At 46.1% G+C, this 22,003-nt stretch overlaps 2 protein-coding genes across 4 annotated transcripts in view; one reads left to right on the top strand and one right to left on the bottom strand.

The window, feature by feature from the left end:
• WIPI1 (WD repeat domain, phosphoinositide interacting 1) overlaps nt 1–12,049 on the top strand; it is a 39,108-nt gene extending 27,059 nt beyond the window's left edge. For both annotated transcript variants that reach the window (XM_011925679.1, XM_011963618.1), the window contains 5 exons: nt 3,226–3,390; nt 4,448–4,555; nt 6,123–6,241; nt 7,224–7,324; nt 11,514–12,049. In XM_011925679.1, coding sequence (XP_011781069.1) covers nt 3,226–3,390; nt 4,448–4,555; nt 6,123–6,241; nt 7,224–7,324; nt 11,514–11,561 — 541 coding nt within the window. In that variant the 3' untranslated portion in view covers nt 11,562–12,049. The remainder of the gene's footprint in view (nt 1–3,225; nt 3,391–4,447; nt 4,556–6,122; nt 6,242–7,223; nt 7,325–11,513) is intronic.
• The window catches only part of ARSG (arylsulfatase G), a 177,264-nt gene that overhangs the window by 10,453 nt on the left and 144,808 nt on the right, over nt 1–22,003 (bottom strand). Inside the window, exons 10-11 of one of the 2 annotated variants that reach the window (XM_011927487.1) lie at nt 21,286–21,376; nt 12,831–13,148 (exon numbers count right to left, since the gene is read on the bottom strand). In XM_011927487.1, coding sequence (XP_011782877.1) covers nt 12,874–13,148; nt 21,286–21,376 — 366 coding nt within the window. In that variant the 3' untranslated portion in view covers nt 12,831–12,873. Of the gene's footprint in view, nt 1–12,477; nt 13,149–21,285; nt 21,377–22,003 lie in introns of those variants that run through there. The other variant, XM_011926742.1, reaches the window with a different exon arrangement.

Genomic DNA, 22,003 nt, shown 5'->3' with positions numbered 1-22,003 from the left:
ATACATAACAGAGGCCAGGCACCTTATCATGCTGATACATGCTAACACATACATAACAGAGGCCAGGCACCTTACCACGCTGATAAACACATAAATGACATAGGCCAGACACCATATCACACTGATACATGCTAACATATACATAACAGAGGCCAGGCACCATATCACGCTGATACATGCTAACGCATATGTAACAGAGGCCAGGCACCATATCACGCTGATACACACACATACATGACAGAGTCCAGGCACTGTATCATGCTGATACATGCTAACATACATTTAACAGAGGCCAGGCACCATATTATGCTGATGCATACCAGTACATACATGAGAGAGGCTGGGCACCATATCATACTGATACATGCTAACACATACATGACACAGGCAGGCACCAATGCCCGCTAGTGCAATGGAGGCAGCAGTGGAGTGAGGGCTGGCCACATACGGAAGCCTGTGTTAGAGCGTAGCCAATGGTATGTGTCATCATTCCCCATTGCCACAGCAACAAATGACCACAACTTAAGGGCTTCAAACAGCCACATTCATTCATTTATTTGTTTATTTTAAGACGGAGTTTTGCTCTATTGCCCAGGCTGTGCAGTGTGCAGTGGCGCCAGCTCACTGCAACCTCCACCTCCCGGGTTCAAGCAGTTCTCTGCCTCAGCCTCTCGAGTAGCTGGGATTACAGGCACCTGCCACCACACCCAGCTAATTTTTGTATTTTTAGTAGAGACGGGGTTTCACAATATTGGCCAGGCTGGTCTCGAACTCCTGACCTCATGATCCACCCGCCTCAGCCTTCCAAAGTGCTGGGACTACAGGCAAACAGCCACATTTATGATCTCATAGTTCTGCAGCCAGAAGCCCAGAATGGCAGGACTGGGTCTTCTTCTCAGCGTGACACAAGGCTGAAAGGGAGGTGTCAAGATTTCTCTAACTTGCCCTTCTGCCATCTTTTTCTGCCACCAGTTGGAGGAAGCTCTGTTTTTAAAGGCACGTGTGATTAGAGCAAGCCCACGCTGTCTCAGGTCACCTGAGGCATGTCACATATCACAGCCACGGGACTGATGTCTCTTCATCTCTAGAATCCTTGTCCCCACCCCACCCCCAGCCCCCCTTGGTGTATGAAACACTGGAGGCTGCTCCCTTCTCACTCCTCTGCCTTTCCAGAACTTTCCAACCCCCAATCTGCACAGATGTAACCCAAAGCTCATTGTTTGCCCTGAGGTTCTTTTTACTATTTCCCTGGAGATTATATCCACTTTTTAGGCTTTTCTTTCACTTTTCAGACAGCTTCTTAAGCCCTGGTCTTTTTTGGAGCCTTAATTCATCATCTGTTGTCGTGGGTTTGAGCACCAGAGGTCGGCTGAGCTGTTAAGATGCTGTTCAACCCCAAGGTTCCATGAGTGAATGATCCCAATTGCTGCTGCAGCCCCGCCTCCACTGGGAATTATTATCAGAGATTCATTTCCCACTCCAGGCTCTCCTGTTTCTGTCTGTGAGCACAGGTGACCAGGAGCAGAACCTCCAAGTTGTTCTGGGTTCTCCGCTCAACCTGTCCATGGGGTGTTCATATGTCCCTGGCAGTTACGGCTCACATGTGCCTCCCCCAGCCTATCTACGGAGTATTCATATGTACCCGGCAGTTACAGCTCCCACGTGCCTCTTCAGCCCTGCTTTGCTGGCCAGGGCCCTTAGCCATGTCTTCAGCACCTCGTGCTGGTCCAGCCGTTACTCTTACATTTGGTCTGACTTTCCAGTCTCTTTCAACCAATACCAATCCACCCTATATCATCTTGCTGATTAATCCTCTGAAAACGTCCCTTTGAACATGACACCTCCTCCTCAGACACCTTTATGCCCCTTTGACCTTGGGAATGAAATCCCAGCTCCTCCCTGCCCCGCTGAGTCAGACCTGCTGCAGAGCCCAGCAGCCACCACCCACAGAACCTCCTCACTTCCTCCAGCCGCAGAGACACCGTCCCATAAAACAGCACGTGCCGCGTGCCAGGCTCCATGCTCAGCCCTCAGCCTCCTTAGTTCTCCCAGCAGCCCTGTCGGGAAGGTTGTGATGATGATTCCTGTTTCCCAAATGAGGAAATCTGGACACAGAAACGTTAAGGAACCTCATCCGCCTCTCGCCTCCTCTGTGGTCCGGGACTAGCTCTGCCTGGGCCATCTGTGCAGCACCACATATTAACTGCTCACGTTGTTTTTCTTTGTATACACCCGTGCCCTCTCAACCTGGAATGCAGGGTCTGGATCGCACACCTCTTTGTAAACCCCAGCCTGGAGCACAGGGCTGTGGGACAGTCAGACAGGGATGTCTCGGGATGCTTCGGATCACAGAATCCTAGCAGTGCACCTAGCATGGTCACTTTCAGATGAGAACATGAAGGCGCAGAGAGGTTTGTCCAAAGACCCCCTAGCCCACTGGTAGCATAGGAAAGAACGCCTCCCGGGCTCTGAGCTGCAGGGTGAGCTTCCCACCAGGACCTAATCCTGCAGACAAGCAGCCTCTCAGCAGTTGCCTGCTCCTGGGAACTCACATGGCAGCCCTGGTCCTCAATGTGCCACCCTCTCTGTGAGGCAGAGCTGGGGGTTGTCTCCCACCCACAGAACAGTCACCCCCTTTGTCTGGCAGAGGCCTTGGGATGAAGTTCCATGACTGCAGGCAACATCCCAGGCCCCTTTGCATGATCTCCATCATTACACATGCTGGGTACCTGGGTGACTCCAGGGTTATCTACAATCAAACACCACCCAGAGTTTCTTGCCCGGAGGTTTGCTACCCACTCAGTCTGGCTCAGGAGGCCTTCACGTTGAGATCTGTCTGTTCTTCCATGAGCCCAGCACAGTCTGGAGCTTATTTAATGGCACCTGGATATCGAGTCCATCTCACTCTCTACCCTAGCTCTCTTCTGGAAATCTAGAATCAGACTAGTCATCAGATAAGCCTTCTTTAATAGGGGAAAGCAGTAGCATTGGGAACCTTATAACAGCTTTACAATGGCTCTTCTGAAGAACAAACAAGCCCTTGGTGCTCTTTAGTTATTGCCAGAATAATACATCTTGGATTGTTCTCAGTGGGCAGAACATTAGCTAAGGCACAGTCTCTCCCTGCTGTGGCGAGTGTGGCTAATGACGCTTGGGTGTGGAGATTCCTGGGTGTGTGTGGGGCCTGCAGCCCAGTCCCAGCATTGTCTGTGCATTACTCCCTAGTCGACCAGAAGAGACTTCGACCTGGAGTGGCTACATGGGAAAGATGTTCATGGCTGCTACCAACTACCTCCCAACCCAGGTGTCCGACATGATGCATCAGGACAGGGCCTTTGCCACCGCACGCTTGAACTTCTCCGGGCAGAGAAACATCTGTACCCTCTCAACGTACGTACAGTGCCACCCACTCTAAACAAGACCACGCTTTCATCCATTTATCTCTCCAAAGCACAAAAATCCCCAAACCTGAAAAGAAAGAGAAAACTTGCCCCAGGCTGGGCACGGTGGCTCCCATCTGTAATGCCAGCACTTTGGGAGACCAAGGCAGGCGGATCACCTGAAGTCAGGAGTTTGAGACCAGCCTGGCCAATGTGGTGAAATCCCGTCTCTACTAAAAATACAAAAATGAGCCAGGTGTGGTGGCGGGCACCTGTAGTCCCAGCTACTCGGGAGGCTGAGGCAAGAGAATCGCTTGAACCCAGGAAGCGGAGGTTGCAGTGAGCTGAGATTGTGCCACTGCACTCCAGCCTGGGTGACAGAGTAAGACTCCATCGCAAAAAAGAAAAAGAAAACTTGCCCCAAAGGAAGAGTGAGCAGAATCAAACCCCTGCTATTCCCATCTGACTTCAATACGGATTCTCAGGGGGCAGCTAGAAGTTGGCATGGGAATTTCAACCTTCTGGTTATAACAACGCTGTCTTAAAAACAATTCTTATTTTTATGTAATTATGTAAAAAGCCTCCAGGTCTGTTTTCTAGGTTCAGACTCCTATGGGGCTGACAGATGTTTTAAGAAGTTTAAAGGAGTTTATTCAAAAGTTGAACATTTTTAAAATTTCACAAAACCTACCAGCAAAGACAGTGAGCCAGTCATCCATTTGCCCGCTTTCTGTCTTGGTTAGGGGCAGAGACACATGTCAGAGGGAGACTGAGCTCCATGTAGGGTGCTAATGTGTTCGCTAGCTACTGCTTTTCACAGAGTTACAACATCTACACTCATTTGCCTCATCCACACTATTGCGTTCAAAGACAAGAAATAGTCCTGAAAGTAGATCCCAAGGCCAGAATGCAAAGGAATAGCCAGAAGCTCAGACCAGATCAGTGGGCTAAGGGTTTGTCAAAGGCAGAATCTGGTGACAGGTAGGGTGAGGGGGGCTTTGTCATTGGAAGTGAACCCGTCACCCATCTCCGTTGTCACCACAGTTTATGTTTTCCTTGGCCCTTAGGATCCAGAAGTTGCCACGGCTGCTAGTTGCATCATCCAATGGACACCTTTACATCTACAATTTGGATCCTCAGGATGGAGGAGAGTGTGTCTTAATCAAAACCCACAGGTGAAGAGACTGCTTTTCAAAAGACAGCTTCTTTCAAGAGCTGGTTGCGTAGAGCTGTCCCTTTGCCAAGAACAACGACAAGCTTCAATGCCCTTGCTTTGATTTGTTCTTCACTGGCAGTCTCAGTGGCAAACCGCTAGTGGGCAACTGCTCTGCCCTGGGCTGTGTGTCAGGCTGTGGTAGTCATCTGGAAAAGTGCCAGGATTCATAACACACAGGATGGTCTCGCCCTCGGCCTGTCCTCCTAACATGGCCCCGAGTTCACAGTGGGCGTTCAAACATATTCCCTGCCACCAGGCACGGTGGCTCACACCTGGAATCCCAGCACTTCGGGAGGCCGAAGCAGGCAGATGGCTTGAGTCCAGGAGTTCAAGACCAGCCTGGGCAACATGGTGAAACCCCATCTGTACCAAAAACAAATACAAAAATTAGCCGAATGTAGTGGCACACACCTGTAGTCCTAGCTGCTCGGGAGGCTTAGGAGGGAGAATCACCTGAGCCTGGAGAGGTTGAGGCTGCAGTGAGCCATGATCACACCACTGTGCTCCAGCCTGGGCAACAGAGTGAGACCCTGTCTCAAAAAAAAAAAAAAAACACCTGTTCCCTGCGTGGAATTGGAAAGTGCTCTACCAGGCATGTTGACTCATGCCTATAATCCCAATACTTTGGGAGGCCAAGGAGGGCGGATGGCTTGAGCTCAGGAGTTTGAGACCAGCCTGAGCAACATGGGGAAACCCCATCCTTACAAAAAGAAAAAATATAAAAATTAGCCAGGCATGGTGGCACATGCCTTGTAGTCCCAGCTACTCGGGAGGCAGAGGTGGGAGGATCACCTGAGCCCAGGAAGGTCAAGACTGCAGTAAGCCGTGGTCACCCCACTGCCCTGCAGCCTGGGCAACAGAGTGAGACCCTGTCTCAAAAAAGAAAACAAAAGCAAAGCACTCATACCTTCTGTGAACAGGCACAACTGAGCTCTCCTGCTGTGACCAGGGCACCAGAGCTGCCACTGCCCCCCCACCGATGGCCACTCTCCTTGCTAGCATGTCCTCACCTGTGTGTACTGGGAAGAGCAGAGGACCAATCTTTGTTTAGTCAATATAAGAGAGATGGGCCATTTTGACAGTGTGCAGCTGCCCCTGGCAGTTTCAGGTCACTTCAGCTCACCCTGGCCCAGCAGCATGTGGGTAGGTCTACAGTTTAAACCCACAGAGTTGGCGGGCGGATCACCTGAGGGCGGGAGTTCAAGACCAGCCTGGCCAACATGGTGAAACCCCGTCTCTACTAAAAATACAAAAATTAGCCAGTTGCTGTGGTGGGTGCCTGTAGTCCCAGCTACTTGGGAGGCTGAGGCAGGAGAATCGCTTGAACCCAGGAGGCGGAGGTTGCAGTGAGCCGAGGTTGAGCCACTACACTCCAGCCTGGGTGACCTAGCAAGACCCTGTCTCAAAAATAAATAAATAACCCACAGAGCTGAGCACAGGCTTCCTCATGCTTTTCCTTTGGAAGGTGTCCTAGATATATGATGATTTCTTTTTTTCTTTCACCCCCTCTTGATTGTCACAAGTAGCTTGCTTGGCTCAGGAACAACAGAAGAGAATAAAGAAAATGACCTCAGACCTTCCTTACCTCAGTCTTATGCAGCAACCGTAGCCAGACCAAGTGCATCTTCAGCCTCCACGGTGCCAGGTGGGTGGATGTGGGGCCAACAGGGGAGCATCTCCAACAGTGACCTCCCTCCCCTTCTCCCTCTGTCCTCCCTCCCCTTCCCCCTTCACTGTTACCTGGGGGTGGAATGCCCTCCCTCCCCTTCTCCCTTCACCCTCCCTCGCCTTCCCCCTTCACTGTTACCTTGGGGTAGAGCACTCTCCTTGAATTTTTTATTTCCTCACAGGTGAGGCCATGGTAATAGCCTTTAAACCTGGGACCCTCAACCTGGCAAGGCATCGCACGATATGGTCTTTTTCCTAACAAGTGATGTTAACCCTTTGCCTCTTCAAAAATTGCAATGAGGCCAGGCACAGTGGCTCACGCCTATAATCCCAGCACTTTGGGAGGCTGAGGCAAGCGGATCACTTGAGGTCAGGCGTTTGAGACCAGCCTAGCCACCATGGTGAAACCCCGTCTGTACTTAAAAAATACAAAAATTAGCTGGGCATGTTGGCACACACTTGTAATCCCAGCTACTCAGGAGGCTGAAGCAGGAGAATCGCTTGAACCAGGGAGGTGGAGATTGTAGTGAGCTGAGATCATACCACTGCACTCCAGCCTGGGTGACAGAGTGAGACTCCGTTTCAAAAAATTAAAGCTAAACTAAAAATTCCAAAGTGCCTGCAGTCCCAGCCACTCAGGAAGTTAAATTGAGGCAGAAGGATCCCTTAAGCTCAGGAGTTTGAGACCAGACAGGGCAACATAGTGAGACCCTACCTCAACAAAGCAAACTTCAAAGAAGTAGGATGTTTCAGGCATCTGAAGTGGAAAGGCAGGTCAGGCTTAAAGATGGCAGATGGTGAGGATTATGGCTTGTCCTAGGCACAGTCCCTCCAGGGGGAAGACAGACAGCCCCTCTGCTTCCTTTGCCCTTTATTTGAGCTCCCCCTCCCCACCCGCCAGGTCATGGCATAAAAGCAGATCCCCAGGGCTTGTTTCATGTCTCTTTCTTGGTTTCCAGGTTATTCCGAGGACGGCGGGGCGCTGCGAGGAGAAGTTATTCCTGAACATGAGTTTGCGACGGGACCAGTGTGTCTGGATGATGAGAATGAGTTTCCTCCTGTGAGCATTAGGAACCCGTAACTGGGCGGCTCAGTCTGTGTGCTTAGAAGGCAACCTTGGCCTCATACGAGAGGCGGAGTCCCTTGCCCTGTTTTCTAGTCCGTAACAGCTAATCCTCTGCTCTGGTATTTGGAAAGCCATAGGATAGTTCTTGTACTGTGTGCTTCGAATCCTACAGAGTAGCCTTTAGGTGTCGAGCTAAACCCTGATGGCATTAGAGTCACTAATCCAGGGAGTTAGAGGTCTGGAATCTCTTATTTTGCTTCTGTGGCATTGACTTTGCTGCCTAGAAGGTAGGAACATGTACCTTGCATAAAAACGTATTTTCCTGAGGCTTCCATGGATGCTTTTGCAGAATGCTGCCTTCCTTGTGCTGGAGGGGATGGTTTCAGAGGGCTGGGCTGTGTGTTCAGGACTCTGAGCTGAGTTGCTGCACTCTGCGGACCAGCTTGACCCTCACTTACCTGCAGCTCTGACTGGCAGACCTGCACCTCCCAGGCAGTTGCAGACACTCATTAAGAACCAACTGGCCGAGTGCAGTGGCTCACACCTGTAATCCCAGCACTTTGGGAAGCAGAGGCTGGAGGATTGCTTGAGCCTAGATGTTAGAGAACAGCCTGGGCAATATGGCAAAACCCCATCTCCACCAAAAAAAAAAAAAAAAAAAAGCAAAAATTAGCCTAGTGTAGAGTGGCACGTGCCTGTAGTCCCAGCCGTTCTGGATGCTGAGGTGGGAGGATCACCTGAGCCTGGGAGGTCGAGGCTGCAGTGAGCTATATTGTGCCACTGCGCTCCAGCCTGGGTGAAAGAGTGAGACTCTATCTCAAAAAGAAAAGAAAAGAAAAGCAACTGTATGCTCTGTGGAGGGTGGGAGGTGTGGTGCAGGAGCTTGCCCGAGCACCTTTAGCTGGGTTTCCCAGCAACCTGCTCAGGCTGTTCCCACAGCTAGGGCCCTCGGGGCTGGCTGAGTGCTGGGCGTGGCTTCTCCCACCACCTGCAACTGAAGACAAGATTCTCTCCTGAGCGCCTGCCAGGGCTTCCTCAACTTCCCATTCTTCAAGCTCCCATCTGGAGTAACATAGACCGCTCTTGTGAGTTTCAGTCAAAACATCCCAGATAGTCAACCTGAAATCATTTTGAGATGGACGTACTGATTTGTTTTGTTCTGTTTTTGAGACGGAGTCTCGCTCTGTCACCCAGGCTGGAGTGCAGTGGCGTGATCTTGGCTCACTGCAACCTCTGCCTTCTGGGTTCAAGCAGTTGTCCTGCCTCAGCCTCCTGAGTAGCTGGACTACAGGCGTGCACCACGACGCCCAACTAATAGTTTGTATTTTTAGTAGAGATGAGGTTTCACCATGTTAGTCATGCTGGTCTCGGACTCCTCACCTCAAGTGATCCACCCGCCTCAGCCCTCCTAAAGTGCTGGGATTATAGGCATGAGCCACTGCTCCTGGCCGGAAGTAGCGTTTGGGCCAAAACTTGGAGCATCAACTCCTAGAACCAGAGAGGAGCTGTCACTCGGGCACTGAAGCAATGCCCATTAGGCTTTGTTATGGAAATGTCTCCTGGTCATGGTTTGTGTCCGTTGAGATTCCAATTGTAAAAGGAAGAAGTGCAGGTCTGGCTTCTTTCTCCGGCAGATCCGTAGGAACCCTCTAGTGAGCACATTTGGCTTGGAAAACAAAGCTGCCGTGGGGCCCTGAGTGCAGGGCCGGGAGCTGTTGTTTGTGATCTCCCACATCTGCTCGTGGATCACAGCGTGAGCTTTTACATTTGTGGCTTTCAAGAGGCAGGTTGTCAGAGACGTGGCTGGCAAGTGAAGTTTGTATCTTAGTGGCGGAGAGCAGCTGTTCTTAAAAATACTAATTACAAACGTCAAAACCTCTGTTGGCATGCTGCCTAACTGTAAACCAGTTGTTTTACCTTTGGGTTCTCATGGCCCCAACTGGCCTTAAAGGGTGTTTTTCTGTGCCCTCAAAAGGCAGTGGTTATTTACCTGAAGTTGAGTCTTCCAGGAACCAGAGCACTCTCGGTCAGACACCGTGGGGACAAATGTGGCCACTCTACTCTGTCAGGGTTTACCGCATCCAGACACTCACTAGGTTCCATTTCACTAATTTTGGTAAAAGTCTGTGACTACTATAAAACATTATCAGATTCTTCATTGTAATCACAGTAAACCTTGCAACCTCTTATATGTACAGAATTGGGGTAATTTGGATATTGGCATCTTGGAGGTAGTTCCTTGCCAAAGAACCTGTATAAAATAATAGGTACTTTGTGCAGATCATTTATTTGGGGTCAAAAGGAAAAGGGGAGGTGCTTCATTGAAGAACCAGTGAGAAAGTTTGGCCTGAGGCCTGTGTGCCCACTCAGTGCCAGGAAGCTGGGCATAAGCCAGTTGTTTCTTCTCCCTCCTAAGGACCAAATGAAAGAAAGTTGGTTGAAATTGCATGAGGAATTCTTATTTATACACAAGAAATACTTCCTGCCAGTGAGAGTGGTCACCAAACAAGGTCCCTAGAACCGGTGTTAGACCCCTGTGAGTGTCGGGCAGCCCCTGTGTGCAGGGCTGTGTCGTGGCAGCCACCAACCTCTCAGCCTGCCCTCCAGCCTGCAGGCAGATGGTGATGAGGGCCAGTGCTCCCACTAAGGCACTGTCTCAGTAGCTGGCAGGCTTCTCCATCTCATCACGTAAGGACCAGATGCACAGGTGCTCCTGGGATGCTCTGTCAACATGGCCCATCTCAGTCATGCCTGAATTGGCAGAAATGTTCAATGAGGGATGCTGGGGAACTTCCTCTCTGTGTCCTTACTCTGAATTGTCATGCCTATTGCAAATCTCTATGCAGAATTCACATCTTTACTCACATTCCTTAAAATCTGCTAGGACCACAAAAGGCTCTTAGAGTCTCAGCTTGGTTAAAATCGCCTCTCTTGCAGCAACGAACATATAGCCTTGCCTGAGTAGTCTGCTGCAGGAGCTCTGTGAGCCGCTGCCTTAAGAAGGCGGGTCATCACTAGCGATCTTTTTAGAACATATACTGACACTTCCTATACTGATCACGCTTGCTTCTTTTGCTCCGAGAGCAGTGAAAGAAAAGAGACTTGATTGTTTCTGGTGCCTTAGAAACCTGCTTCATTCAGGAGGCTGAGAAGCTTTTGTTTCAGGAACAATCCAACCTGTATAAGTCTCTGTATTTTGTGAGACTAGTCCCAATCTTGTGAGCAAGAGTCAGGATATCAAGCCCAAGGGTATAAACTGACCTTCCTTTTTTTTTTTTTTTTTGCGATAGAGTCTCACTCTGTCCCTCAGGCTGGAATGTGTTGGCATGATCTCCAGTCACTGCAACCTCCACCTCCCAGGTTCAAGTGATTCTAGTGCCTCAGCCTCCCATGTAGCTGGGATTTCAGGCATGCCACCACGCCCAGCTAATTTTTATATTTTTAGTAGAGATGGAGTTTTACCATGTTGGCCAGGCTGGTCTCGAACTCCTGACCTCAGGTGATCACCCACCTCAGCCTCCTAAAGTGCTGTGATTATAGGTGTGAGCCACTGCACCCAGCCTAAACTGACTTTTTTTTTTTTTTTTTTGAGATGGACTCTTGCTCCATCGCCCAGGCTGGGGAGATCTCGGCTCACTGCAGCCTCCACCTTCCCAGTTCAAGTGATTCTCCTGCCTCAGCCTCCTGAGTAACTGGGATTACAGGCACGCACCACCATGCCCGACTAATTTTTGTATTTTTTAGTCGAGATGGGGTTTCACCATGTTGGCCAGGCTCTTCTCAAACTCCTGACCTAGGGATCCACCCACCTCGGCCTCCCAAAGTTCTGGGATTACAGGCGTGAGCTACTGCACCTGGCCTAAACGGACTTTTTAATAGTGATTGAGCAGTCCATGTTTACAAGTAAGATGAGCCTTTAAAAAATATATACATATACATATAAATACATACACACACACAGATATTTTTATACAGTCAGTATTTCCTAGAACTGTGTCATACTTGTCTACATCTAAATAAGCTGGGTGACTGTTCTGTGGCCATGAGCGCGGTCAGACAGAAAAATGCCACAGTGCCCAGCCTCTCCCTGCTCACTCTGCATGGGCACAGACCTGTTGATAATGCACCTGCCTACCAGCCTCTTCCTGAGAAGAGTAAGGCCATTCTGTTTTGATTTTGGTAGATAATCTTGTGCCGTGGAAATCAGAAGGGCAAAACGAAGCAGTCATGATGAGAAGCACACCTCAGAAATCAGGACATCCCCCTATCAGGTGGTTTTGGAGAAAACAAGGAAGGTGGAAGAATGGAGTGCAATTGTGTGAGCAGAAAGGGGGGCAGGAATCCCGGGTGCTGCACTGCTTAAACCACAGGACCTGGTTAACTCCTCACCAAGCTTCCCACGACCCTGGTTGCCAGTGGGCGTGGGAGACCTTGTATACACATTATGCTATTTAAAATATGTTCAAACCATAGTGTAAATGCTAATTAACCATATTGGTATATAACCAGAATTTTATATTAAAAGGGGCCTCCTTTTTAAATATATGCTGTGTAAAAAATGTACTTATAGGAACATCTCTTTGAATTGTATTTCTTGTATATTACATACTTAGAGAGACTATTTTAGCCAGGCAAAGTCTTTTTTGGCTGTGACTGGAATAAATCATTTATTACTGGGAGTCCCATTTTGGACACTAATAATAAAATCATGGCAAAGCATTTTTGAGGTTTTTATGTTTTTTTATTTCCTTGTGGTTACAGGGGACAGGAAGAACTCTTTAACATCTTTTAAATACAATCGTTTCACCCTTAAAAGGAGAGGAAGGGGATTGGGCCACAGATTTATCCATGGACTCGTCTGCTCTGAGATCTGGAAAGCGACCTAACTTTGGTCTCACTTTGGTCTCAATCTGTGCGCCTCAAGGCACTGTTTGCTAGAAATGTAGGATTTCAGGCTCCACTCGAGACCTACTGAGACAGAATTCAGATTCTCACAAGATCCTAGGTGATTTGTTTGCATATTAAAGATGGAGACCAGTGAGTACACTGGTTTGTGGAAGGAAAAAAAAAAAAAATAGAAAAGCTCTGCCCTAGATACTAATTAGAATGGATTTACACGAAAATGACCAGAGAAACTGGGAACCAGAGAAACAAGGAAACTAAAATGTATTGAATATCTGCTCTGTGTCAGGTAATGTGCCAGGCATTTTCATGTATGCCTTTATTTAACCCTCAAAATCAACTTGCAGGTTAGGTTAAGCAATTGCCCAAGTTCAAAAGCTGGAGCTGGCACCTGTGCCTGACTCCAAAGCCCGTGTGCTTCCCATTAGGGCACACTCCCTGCCCAGAGCCAGCACGGCTCAGCTGCTCTCAGGCCAGCGTGGAGGAGGGACAGGCTACAGAAGGGATATGCAAGGCTAACTCCAAAACTAAATTCCAAGACTAAACTAAAGCATGTGTTTGTAAAGAGGGTAAAAATGAAGTTTGGAAACATACTTGCCTAATTCCCAGATATTCCTCCTTGTGAAATAAAAACTGGTCTGTTATGGGGCTTGACAGCGGCAGGCAATTTGGTAGGGATTGCAGCAGGGAGTTACTGAAGGGTCCTGGGTGTAATCTGCACTGGAGATGTTGTCATTGGCAATGTCTTGAAGGACGTCTGCAAGAACCTTTCTGACCTTGGGCAGCACAGCCTGGTACTCCGCACCACCTCTTTCTAGAGGCACAGCTTCTGCGATATCGTCTTCCAGGTTGAAAATCAGAGGAAACTTATGCTGCAGCTCAGGCCCGATGCTCCCATCACATGCTCTGGCTCCACCTAGAGAGGGAATGACAACAAATACCTTGCTAACCCTGACAGTTGCCCTATGTTGTAAAGACAAGAGCTGCAAGTGATTATACATTAATTCAAACATACCAGATAACCCAATGTTCCAATGATGGCTCCCTCTGTGAAAGAAATGACCTTGAGAATCTATTTGCTCCTTCCAGTGATGATCCTGTGGTCCAAAATGTTTTGCTTTTTCGTTTCTGTTTTTGTTTTCTGAGGCAGGGTCTGGCTTTGTTGCCCAGGCTGGAACGCAGTAGCGTGATCCTAGCTCACTGCAGCCCCAGCCTTTTTGGGCTCAAGCGATCCTCCCACCTCGGCCTCCCAAGTAGCTGGGGCCACAGGCATGCACCACCATACCCAGCTTTTTTTTTCCCCTCCCAGAGACAGGGTCCCGCTATGTTGCTCAAGCTGGTCTTGAACTTCTGGCCTCAAGCAATCCTCCTGTCCCAGCCTCCCAAAATGCTGAGATTAGCAGGAGCCACTGCACCCAGCTTAAAATGATTTGGAACTTCTCCTTGAACTTGCCTTCAGAGCCAGTAGAACATTCATTCAAGTATCTTTATTGACACAAAATCAGGAAATAATGGTTTTTTTTGTTTGTTTTTTGTTTTTTTTCAAGTTGGAGTCTTGCTCTGTCGCCCAGGCTGGAGTGCAATGGCACAATCTTTGGCTCACTGAAACCTCTGCTTCCTGAGTTCAAGCAATTCTCCTGCCTCAGCCTCCTGAGTAGCTGAGATCACAGGTGCCCGCCACCACGCCCGGCTACTTTTTGTATTTTTAGTAGAGATGGGGTTTCACCATGTTGGCCAGGCTGGTCCCGAACTCCTGACCTCATGATCTGCCCACCGCGGCCTCCTAAAGTGCTGGGATTACAGGCATGAGCCACCGCACCAGCCAGGATATAATTTTTTTAAGTATCTTTAACCTCTGCCCTTTAGGAGTAAATTTGATTTTTCTGAAAATCGATTTCTTGACTACCAATTGTTGAATCAAGTAGAAAGGTAGGTGAGTAATTTCACTTTGGGTTGAAGATGACCGTCTTATGTGGATTCGAATCTGGCTGTGAAAGCCATCCAGAAGAGGAAGGACAAAAATGTTTGGAATGATAGCAGCTTCCTTGGCTCTTCATGATTCCGATGACTTTTGTGTGTGTGTTTTTTTGTTTTTTTTGTTTTTTTTTTTTTATTGTTGTTGTTTTTGCCTTTGCTATAGAAAAAGTAGTTAAGGTGTCTGATGGAAATAAATATAACATAATTAAATAAACAAAGGGAATTAAGGCAAAAGATAGCCCTCAAAATTACAAGAGTTCCTAAACACTGACTTTGCTTCTGAGCTTATCAGCAGCCAAACATTAATGAGATAGAAACTTAATCAGTTGCTCAGGAGAAGCAGAGCTTTTTCTGACACTAAGATCTGAGAGAAATTGTTCCGGTGGCTCCTTCTCCTACCGGGGACCTGTAGGATAGAATGCTCACTGGCATTCTTACAAAAAACAAAACTGATATTAGGATGGTTCCACTGACGACTTCTTATCACATCCTTTACTATCTGATGAGAGCAGGTGCCAATATGCAACTCAGTCCAAGTAAATCTATAGGGGCAAAGCCATACCACCTAAGGATTCAGCCTTCTGGTCCACTCTGGCCAGAAAAAAAATCTGAAATATTTAGGAGAATGAGTAGATCTCAAAGCCTTTAGACAACCCTTTATTACTGGATTTCCTCCTGTGGCTGAGAGTCAAGTTGATCAGTAGAGATTAATAGTTGTTGTCTTTGCCTTGAGTTTGGAGTAGAATTTGATTATTCTTCATTGCCAGTAAAAGGCAGTGATGTGAGCTTTGACAAACAGTTCATGCTAGGAGTAGAGACTGTGTCCCAGGACTGAGGGATCTGCCTAAGATCAAGGGAAAAATCTGAAAGACTCGTCCTAACAAAGTGTAAAACTAAGGCTTTATAAGTTCAAGGGAATTGACTACTGATTAACTGCCAGTGAAAACAAAAATCAACACTCTCAGATAACAGAAATCAGAATTGCTACGATGCATCACCAACAATGTCCAGCTTACAATTTTTAAGGATGGCTAAATAGGAGACTTCCAGTTTCTAGTCTGGCAAGTAAGGAGGTCAGCAGTCATCACTTCATTCTAACAAGTAAAAAGCTGAACAAACTAAAAAATCAACAACTCGGCCAGGCGCAGTGGCTCACGCCTGTAATCCCAGCACTTTGGGAGGTTGAGGCGGGCAGATCACAAGGTCAGGAGATTGAGACCAGTCTGGCCAACATAGTGAAACCCCATCTCTACTAAAAATACAAAAAATTAGCTGGGTGTGGTGGCGGGCACCTGTAATCCCAAATACTTGGGAGGCTGAGGCAGGAGAATCACGTGAACCCAGGAGGTGGCGGTTGCAGCAAGCCGAGATCGTGCCATTGCACTCCACCCCAGGCAACAATGCGAGACTCCATCTCAAAAAAAAAAAAAAAAAAAAATCAACAACTCTATTAGGTCTTTCAGACAAGTGAAGTCACAGGGCAAACTACTGCCCCCAAAGTCAGAGAGACCGACAAGCAAATAGAAAGAATCACAACTTACCAGAGCAGAAACCCACAAGCAGAAACCTCTGCAAGAACCAGTGCCAGGAGTAGGGAAACCCTGCACTGTAATTGACAAATTGCTGGAGGCTCAGTGTGGACAATTCTGAGGGACGAAAAACTCCGGTGGGGCCCAGTCGTCAAGTGCCCCCTCCCCCAACACCCAAAACACACGCACTTTTGTGAGTTTTACCTCCAGGAGCTCAACCAAGTTCTTACAGTAAATATTGGAGAAACATCCCTTCATCCTTCCAAAAGAGGTAGAAGAAAAGTAATTTTTAAATATACCAAAACGTTCTCGTTTTCTTAACGAGGCCTGCCCTCAGGGGAAACTATTTTACCAGAGCTTAAATTACTTAGGTTTTTCTCAGAGCCTAACTGACCTAAGGATAGGGAGATCCCAGCTGTAGTCACTCTAGCTGTTCCACCTAAGGGGAGGGAAGGGAAAGACTAAGAAGCATTTGCGAAGTTCACAGTCCAAGGATACAGGCTCACCAAAACACTAAGACTTAATAATAACCTACCCAAAAGAGAAGGAACCAGAAAACCAACTCTGGTAATATGACAAAACAAGGCTCTTTGACACTCCCCAAAAAAATCACATTAGCTCACCAGTAATGGATCCAAACCAAGAAAAAAAATCCCTGATTTACCTGAAAAAGAATTCAGGAGGTTAGTTATTAAGCTAATTAGGGAGGTACCAGAGAAAGGCAAAGTGCAATGCAAGGAAATCCAAAAATCAATACAAGAAGTGAAGGGAGAAATATTCAAGGAAATAGATAGCATAAAGAAAAAACAATTAAAATGTCAGGAAACATTGGACATACTTATAGAAATGCAAAATGATCTGGAAAATCTCAGCAATAGAACTGCACAAGTAGAAGGAGGAAATTCAGAGCTCAAAGATAAGGTCTTTGACTTAACCCAATCCAACAAAGACAAAGGAAAAAGAATAAGAAAATATGAACAAAGCCTCCAAGAAGGCTGTGATTATGTTAAACGACCAAATCTAAGAATATTTGGTGTTCCTGGGGAAGAAGAGAAATCTAAAAGTTTGGAAAACATATTTGGGGGAATAATCAAGGAAAACTTCCCTGGCCTTGCTAGAAACCTAGACATTCAAATACAAGAAGCTCAAAGAACACCTGGGAAATTCATTGCAAAAACATCATCAGATAACCTATAAAGGAAAACATGAGACAAAAATACCAGGTATCCTATAAAGGAAAACCTGTCAGGATTAACAGCAGATACCCTACAAGCTAGAAAGGACTGGGGCCATATCTTCAGCCTCCTCCATCAAAACAATTAGCAGCCAAGAATTTTGTATCCAGCAAAAGTAAGCATCATATATGAAAGAAGGATACAGTCTTTTTCAGACAAACAAATGCTGAGAAAATTCACTACTGCCAAGCCAGCACTATAAGAACTGCTTAAAGGAGCTCTAAATTCTGGAAACATATCAAAATGGAACCTCTTTAAAGCATAAAGCTCACAGGATCTATAAAACAAAAATACAATTTAAAAAGCAAAAACAAAAAACCAAAGTGTATGGGCAACGAATAGCATGAGGAATGAAATGGTACTTCACATCTCAATATTAACACTGAATGTAAATGATCTAAATGCTCCCCTTAAAAGGTGCAGAACAGCAGAATGGATAAGATCACCAACCAACTATCTGTTGCCTTCAGGAGACTCACCTAACACATAAGGACTCACATACATTTAAAGTAAAGGGGTAGAAAAAGACATTTCATGCAAATGGACACCAAAAGTAAGCAGGGGTAGCTATTCTTATATCAGACAAAACAAACTTTAAAGCAACAGTGGTTAAAAAAGACAAAGAGAGACATTATACAATGGTAAAAGGCCTTGTCCAACAGGAAAACATCACAATCCTAAACATATATGCACCTAACACTGGAGCTCCCAAATTTATAAAACAATTACTAATAGACATAAGAAATGAGATAGATGACAACACAATAATAGTGGGGGACTTCAATACTGTACTGACAGCACTAGACAGGTCATCAAGAAAGAAAGTCAACAAAGAATGAATTTAAACTATACCTTGGAACAAATGGACTTAACAGATACATACAGAATATTCCAATCAACAATTGCAGAATACACATTCTATTCAATAGTGCATGGAACTTTCTCCAAGATAGACCATAGGATAGGCCACAAAATGAGCCTCAATAAATTTAAGAAAATTGAAATTATATCAAGCATTCTCTCAGACCACAGTGGAATAAAACTGGAAATCCATAAATAATTGGTTACATCCCATGTTCATGGATTGGAAGACTTACTATTTTTAAAATGTCAGTACTACCCAAAGTGAACTACAGGTTCAGTACAATCCTTATCAAAATCCCAATGATGTTTTTTGCAGAAATAGAAAAATTCATCCTAAAATTCACATGGAATCTCAGAGGACCCAGAATAGTCAAAACAGTCTTAAAAAAAAAAAGCCCAAAGCTGGAGGACTTCACTCCTGATTTCAAAACTACAACAAGTCTACAGTAATCAAAACAGTGTGGTACTGGCATAAACACAGACATATAACTAATAGAATAGAATAGACAGTGGAAATTATCCCTCACATGTATGATCAAATGATTTTTAACAAGGGTGCCAAGACCATGCAATGGGGAAAGGACAGTGTTTTCAATAAATGGTGCTGGGAAAACTGGATGTCAACATGTAAAACAATGAAGTTGGACCCTTACCTTATGCCACATACAAAAATTAACTGGAAATGGATCAGAGATCTAAATATAAGACCTAAAATACTAACACTCTTTTTAAAAATATGACAAAATTGCCAGGCGCGGTGGCTCAAGCCTGTAATCCCAGCACTTTGGGAGGCCGAGGCGGGCGGATCACGAGGTCAGGAGATCGAGACCATCCTGGTTAACATGGTGAAACCCCGTCTCCACTAAAAAAATACAAAAAACTAGCCGGGCGAGGTGGCAGGCGCCTATAGTCCCAGCTACTCGGGAGGCTGAGGCAGGAGAATGGCGTAAACCCGGGAGGCGGAGCTTGCAGTGAGCTGAGATCCAGCCACTGCACTCCAGCCTGGGCGACAGAGCAAGGCTCTGTCTCAAAAAAAAAAAAAAAAAAAAAGACAAAATCTTCACAACAATGAATTTGGCAAATCATATCACAGATGAATTCAATCAAACATGAAAGAAATAATACTGATCTTGCACAAACCCTTTCAGAAAACAGAGAAGGGAATATCTCTGAACTCGTTTTATAAGGCCAGCAAAATCCTGATACCAAACCTTGACACAGACAAGAAAGGAAAATTATAGACAAAATCTTAGCAAATCAAAATCAGCAAGATATAAAAAGTATGATGCATCATTACTAAATGGGATTTATCGCGGAATGTAAAGTTGGCTTAACATTTGAAAATCAATCAGTGGAAAAAGAAAAAGAATCAATGGAATTCACACCATTAAAAGGGTACATATACAGCTATCTACATTTATAAAACCTCACCAAATTATACATTATAGATCTGGGTCTTTCACTTTGTGTACAGGTTGCCTTAACTGGTTTTTAAAAAGAAGAATAAGGTACACCTGAATTCTAGGCCACATACCAAAACAGACTGGTTGTCTTTTTAAGGTCACTCCCAGTGCATGACCATAACATCATATCCTCATCATAGAAGAACATATCTTTTCTCTAATCTAATGTGGTAGATGTCAATTCATCTAGCTTATCCAAAAGCAGTTGTAAGTAACTGGAATGGAAATATTAGAAGCAAGAGGAAGAAGGAATCAGAACATGCCGCTGTTTTATCCTATTCCCAGTTTTCACTGATGGATTAAAAGTTCAGTGCTCCCTATCCAGACTCTCTTGGAAGTTTGGTGACTCCTTAGAAGAACAGACCTCCCCTGGGTGTTATAATTCGTATCTGATTGTGATCATTTTAAATAGCCCTATTACTTCATAGTAACATGTATGATTCCAACGTTGTGGTGCCAAGGGCTTTCTGGCAGGACTATTACTTGTGAAATTAACTCAGCCTGGAAGGCCCATACCTCTTAGATAATGTAATATAAGGACTCTAATCTAGAAACTTTTCAACTGAAAACATAACACATATCTGACTGTTTCGAGTTTTAGGTTTTAGAGAATCAAAGATCTCTGTGACATTTTTAATACCCCTCAAGTCATGTTTTGTTTTTATGCCACATTTTCTTCAGGATCACTTATTTACACTCAGGGAAAATCATTTTTTTATTATATAATTCTTTGAAAAGCTCCAACATTAAATAACTGAATCAAGTTGGAATCTGCATTAGGTCACAGGTTTTCCTTTTTTTATTTTTTGGTTTTCATTCATTTAAAAAAAATTGTAGCGTTCCTACTAAGTGTACTAAGCACTTCAAGACAACAAAGATTAAAGCACTGAAAGAGTTCTGAATTTAGAGAGCTTAAAACTAGTACACGTTCGGGCCGGGCGCGGTGGGTCACGCCTGTAATGACGCGGGCAGATCACGAGGTCAGGAGATCAAGACCATTCTGGCCAACACGGTGAAACCTCGTCTCTACTAAAAATACAAAAAATTAGCCGGGTGAGGTGGCGGGTGCCTGTAGTCCCAGCTACTTGGGAGGCTGAGGCAGGAGAATGGTGTGAGCCCGGGAAGCAGAGCTTGCAGTGAGCTGAGATTGCACCACTGCACTCCAGCCTGGGCGACAGAGCGAGACTCTGTCTCAAAACAAAAACACACAAACAACAACAACAAAACTAGTACAGGAAATAAGACGTGTACCTAAATGACTGGCATGCGTGGCAGAAAGTGAGAGATAACAGAGTTCTCCAGAATTCCTACCCGGCTGGGAAGATAAGCAAGAGTTTTATGAAAGTGGCATTTGACTTGGGCCATAAAAGCTTAAAAGGGTTTTAATACGGAGAACAAGGAAGAGGAGACTTGTTCTTGGAAAACTAAGGCTGGAAAGACAGAAGGACTCGGGATTGAGAGTCTGAATTAGGTTGGCAGCAAGAAGCCATTGGAAGACCGTGAGGACCATGCTGATCCCGTATGACATTCTAAAATATACATCTAAGAGACAGATAGTCACAGTGAACCAAGAAGCAGAGAGACTTCTGTTGGTTTGCTAACTAGTCCTCTAAAATCTATTTTCTGAAACAGTCTATTGTCAAGTAAATTACACTTTCAAATATCTCTAGGCTTCCATTTAATGTTCATCCAAACTGGCATTTAAAGCACGACAGTAGGAAACGCGCTGTATGTGAAAAGGAGCTGAAGAAACGTGCTGAGAGCCCCCAGCTCGCTAGAAATTCAGGTGAATAGCACAAAGACTTTATTTGCATATGGGAGATCCAGAGAGCTTGTGCAGGGTTCGGAGGAGATGCTTGTCAAGAGGTGCTGAGAACCCCCCAAAGGAGGGATTCACACTCATTCCCAGAGGCCTGGGTGAGAGTCCACGGGGTCCCCGTGCAGCTGTGCATGTGGGAGGCAGGGCTAAGTGGCCCCTCACTCACCGGTAACGTAGAAGGCTTTGTAACGCTCCAGGCGGACAGTCTGCAGGGCTCCAGACTCTCCAGCTGCCCCGCTGTTGGGGTGGAACAGCACCTGAGAAAGGGTGGCAGAGCTTACTAATAGAAAAATGGGCAGAGCTTGGTGACTCACGCCTGTAATCCCCATACCTTGGGAGGTCGAGGCAGGAGGATCGCTTGAGCCCAGGAGTTTGAAAACAGCCTGGGCAACACAGCAAAACCCCTCCCTACAAAAAAAAAAATACAAAAATTAACCAGGCATGGTGGTGCACACCTGTGGTCCCAGCTACTTGGAGGCTGAGGCGAGACGATTGCTTGAGCCTGGGAGGTCAACACTGCAGTGAGCTATAACCATACCACTGCACTCCAGCCTGGGTGATAGAGCGAGACCTTGTCTCGAAACAGCAAAACAAAAAATCATGCTAGATGATGCTAGATGCTCCCTGGAAAATATTATTGTCTTTTTCAGAATCTGGTCTCCCTATCCCTGTGCCCAAACAAACACTGACAGACACAAGCCTGGAGTCCACACCAGCCAAATCCAGGGAGTCTGTGAAGTTGTTATTTTGCTAGTTAATGGATGGCAGTGGGTTACATCTCTGGAAGAGGAGGCAAAAGGTCTCACTAGGTAGGTCAGATTTCTAGGCCTGAAACCTGCTGTGTAATCTGCAAAGTCCACAGCAAAATGCAAATCAGGGATACC

The sequence above is a fragment of the Colobus angolensis genome, unplaced genomic scaffold (genome assembly GCF_000951035.1).
Source record: "Colobus angolensis palliatus isolate OR3802 unplaced genomic scaffold, Cang.pa_1.0 Scaffold1, whole genome shotgun sequence".
In the NCBI taxonomy this organism is placed as follows: domain Eukaryota; kingdom Metazoa; phylum Chordata; class Mammalia; order Primates; family Cercopithecidae; genus Colobus; species Colobus angolensis.
Note: the sequence above shows the minus strand (reverse complement) of the source record. Positions and strands in the feature narration are given on the sequence as shown.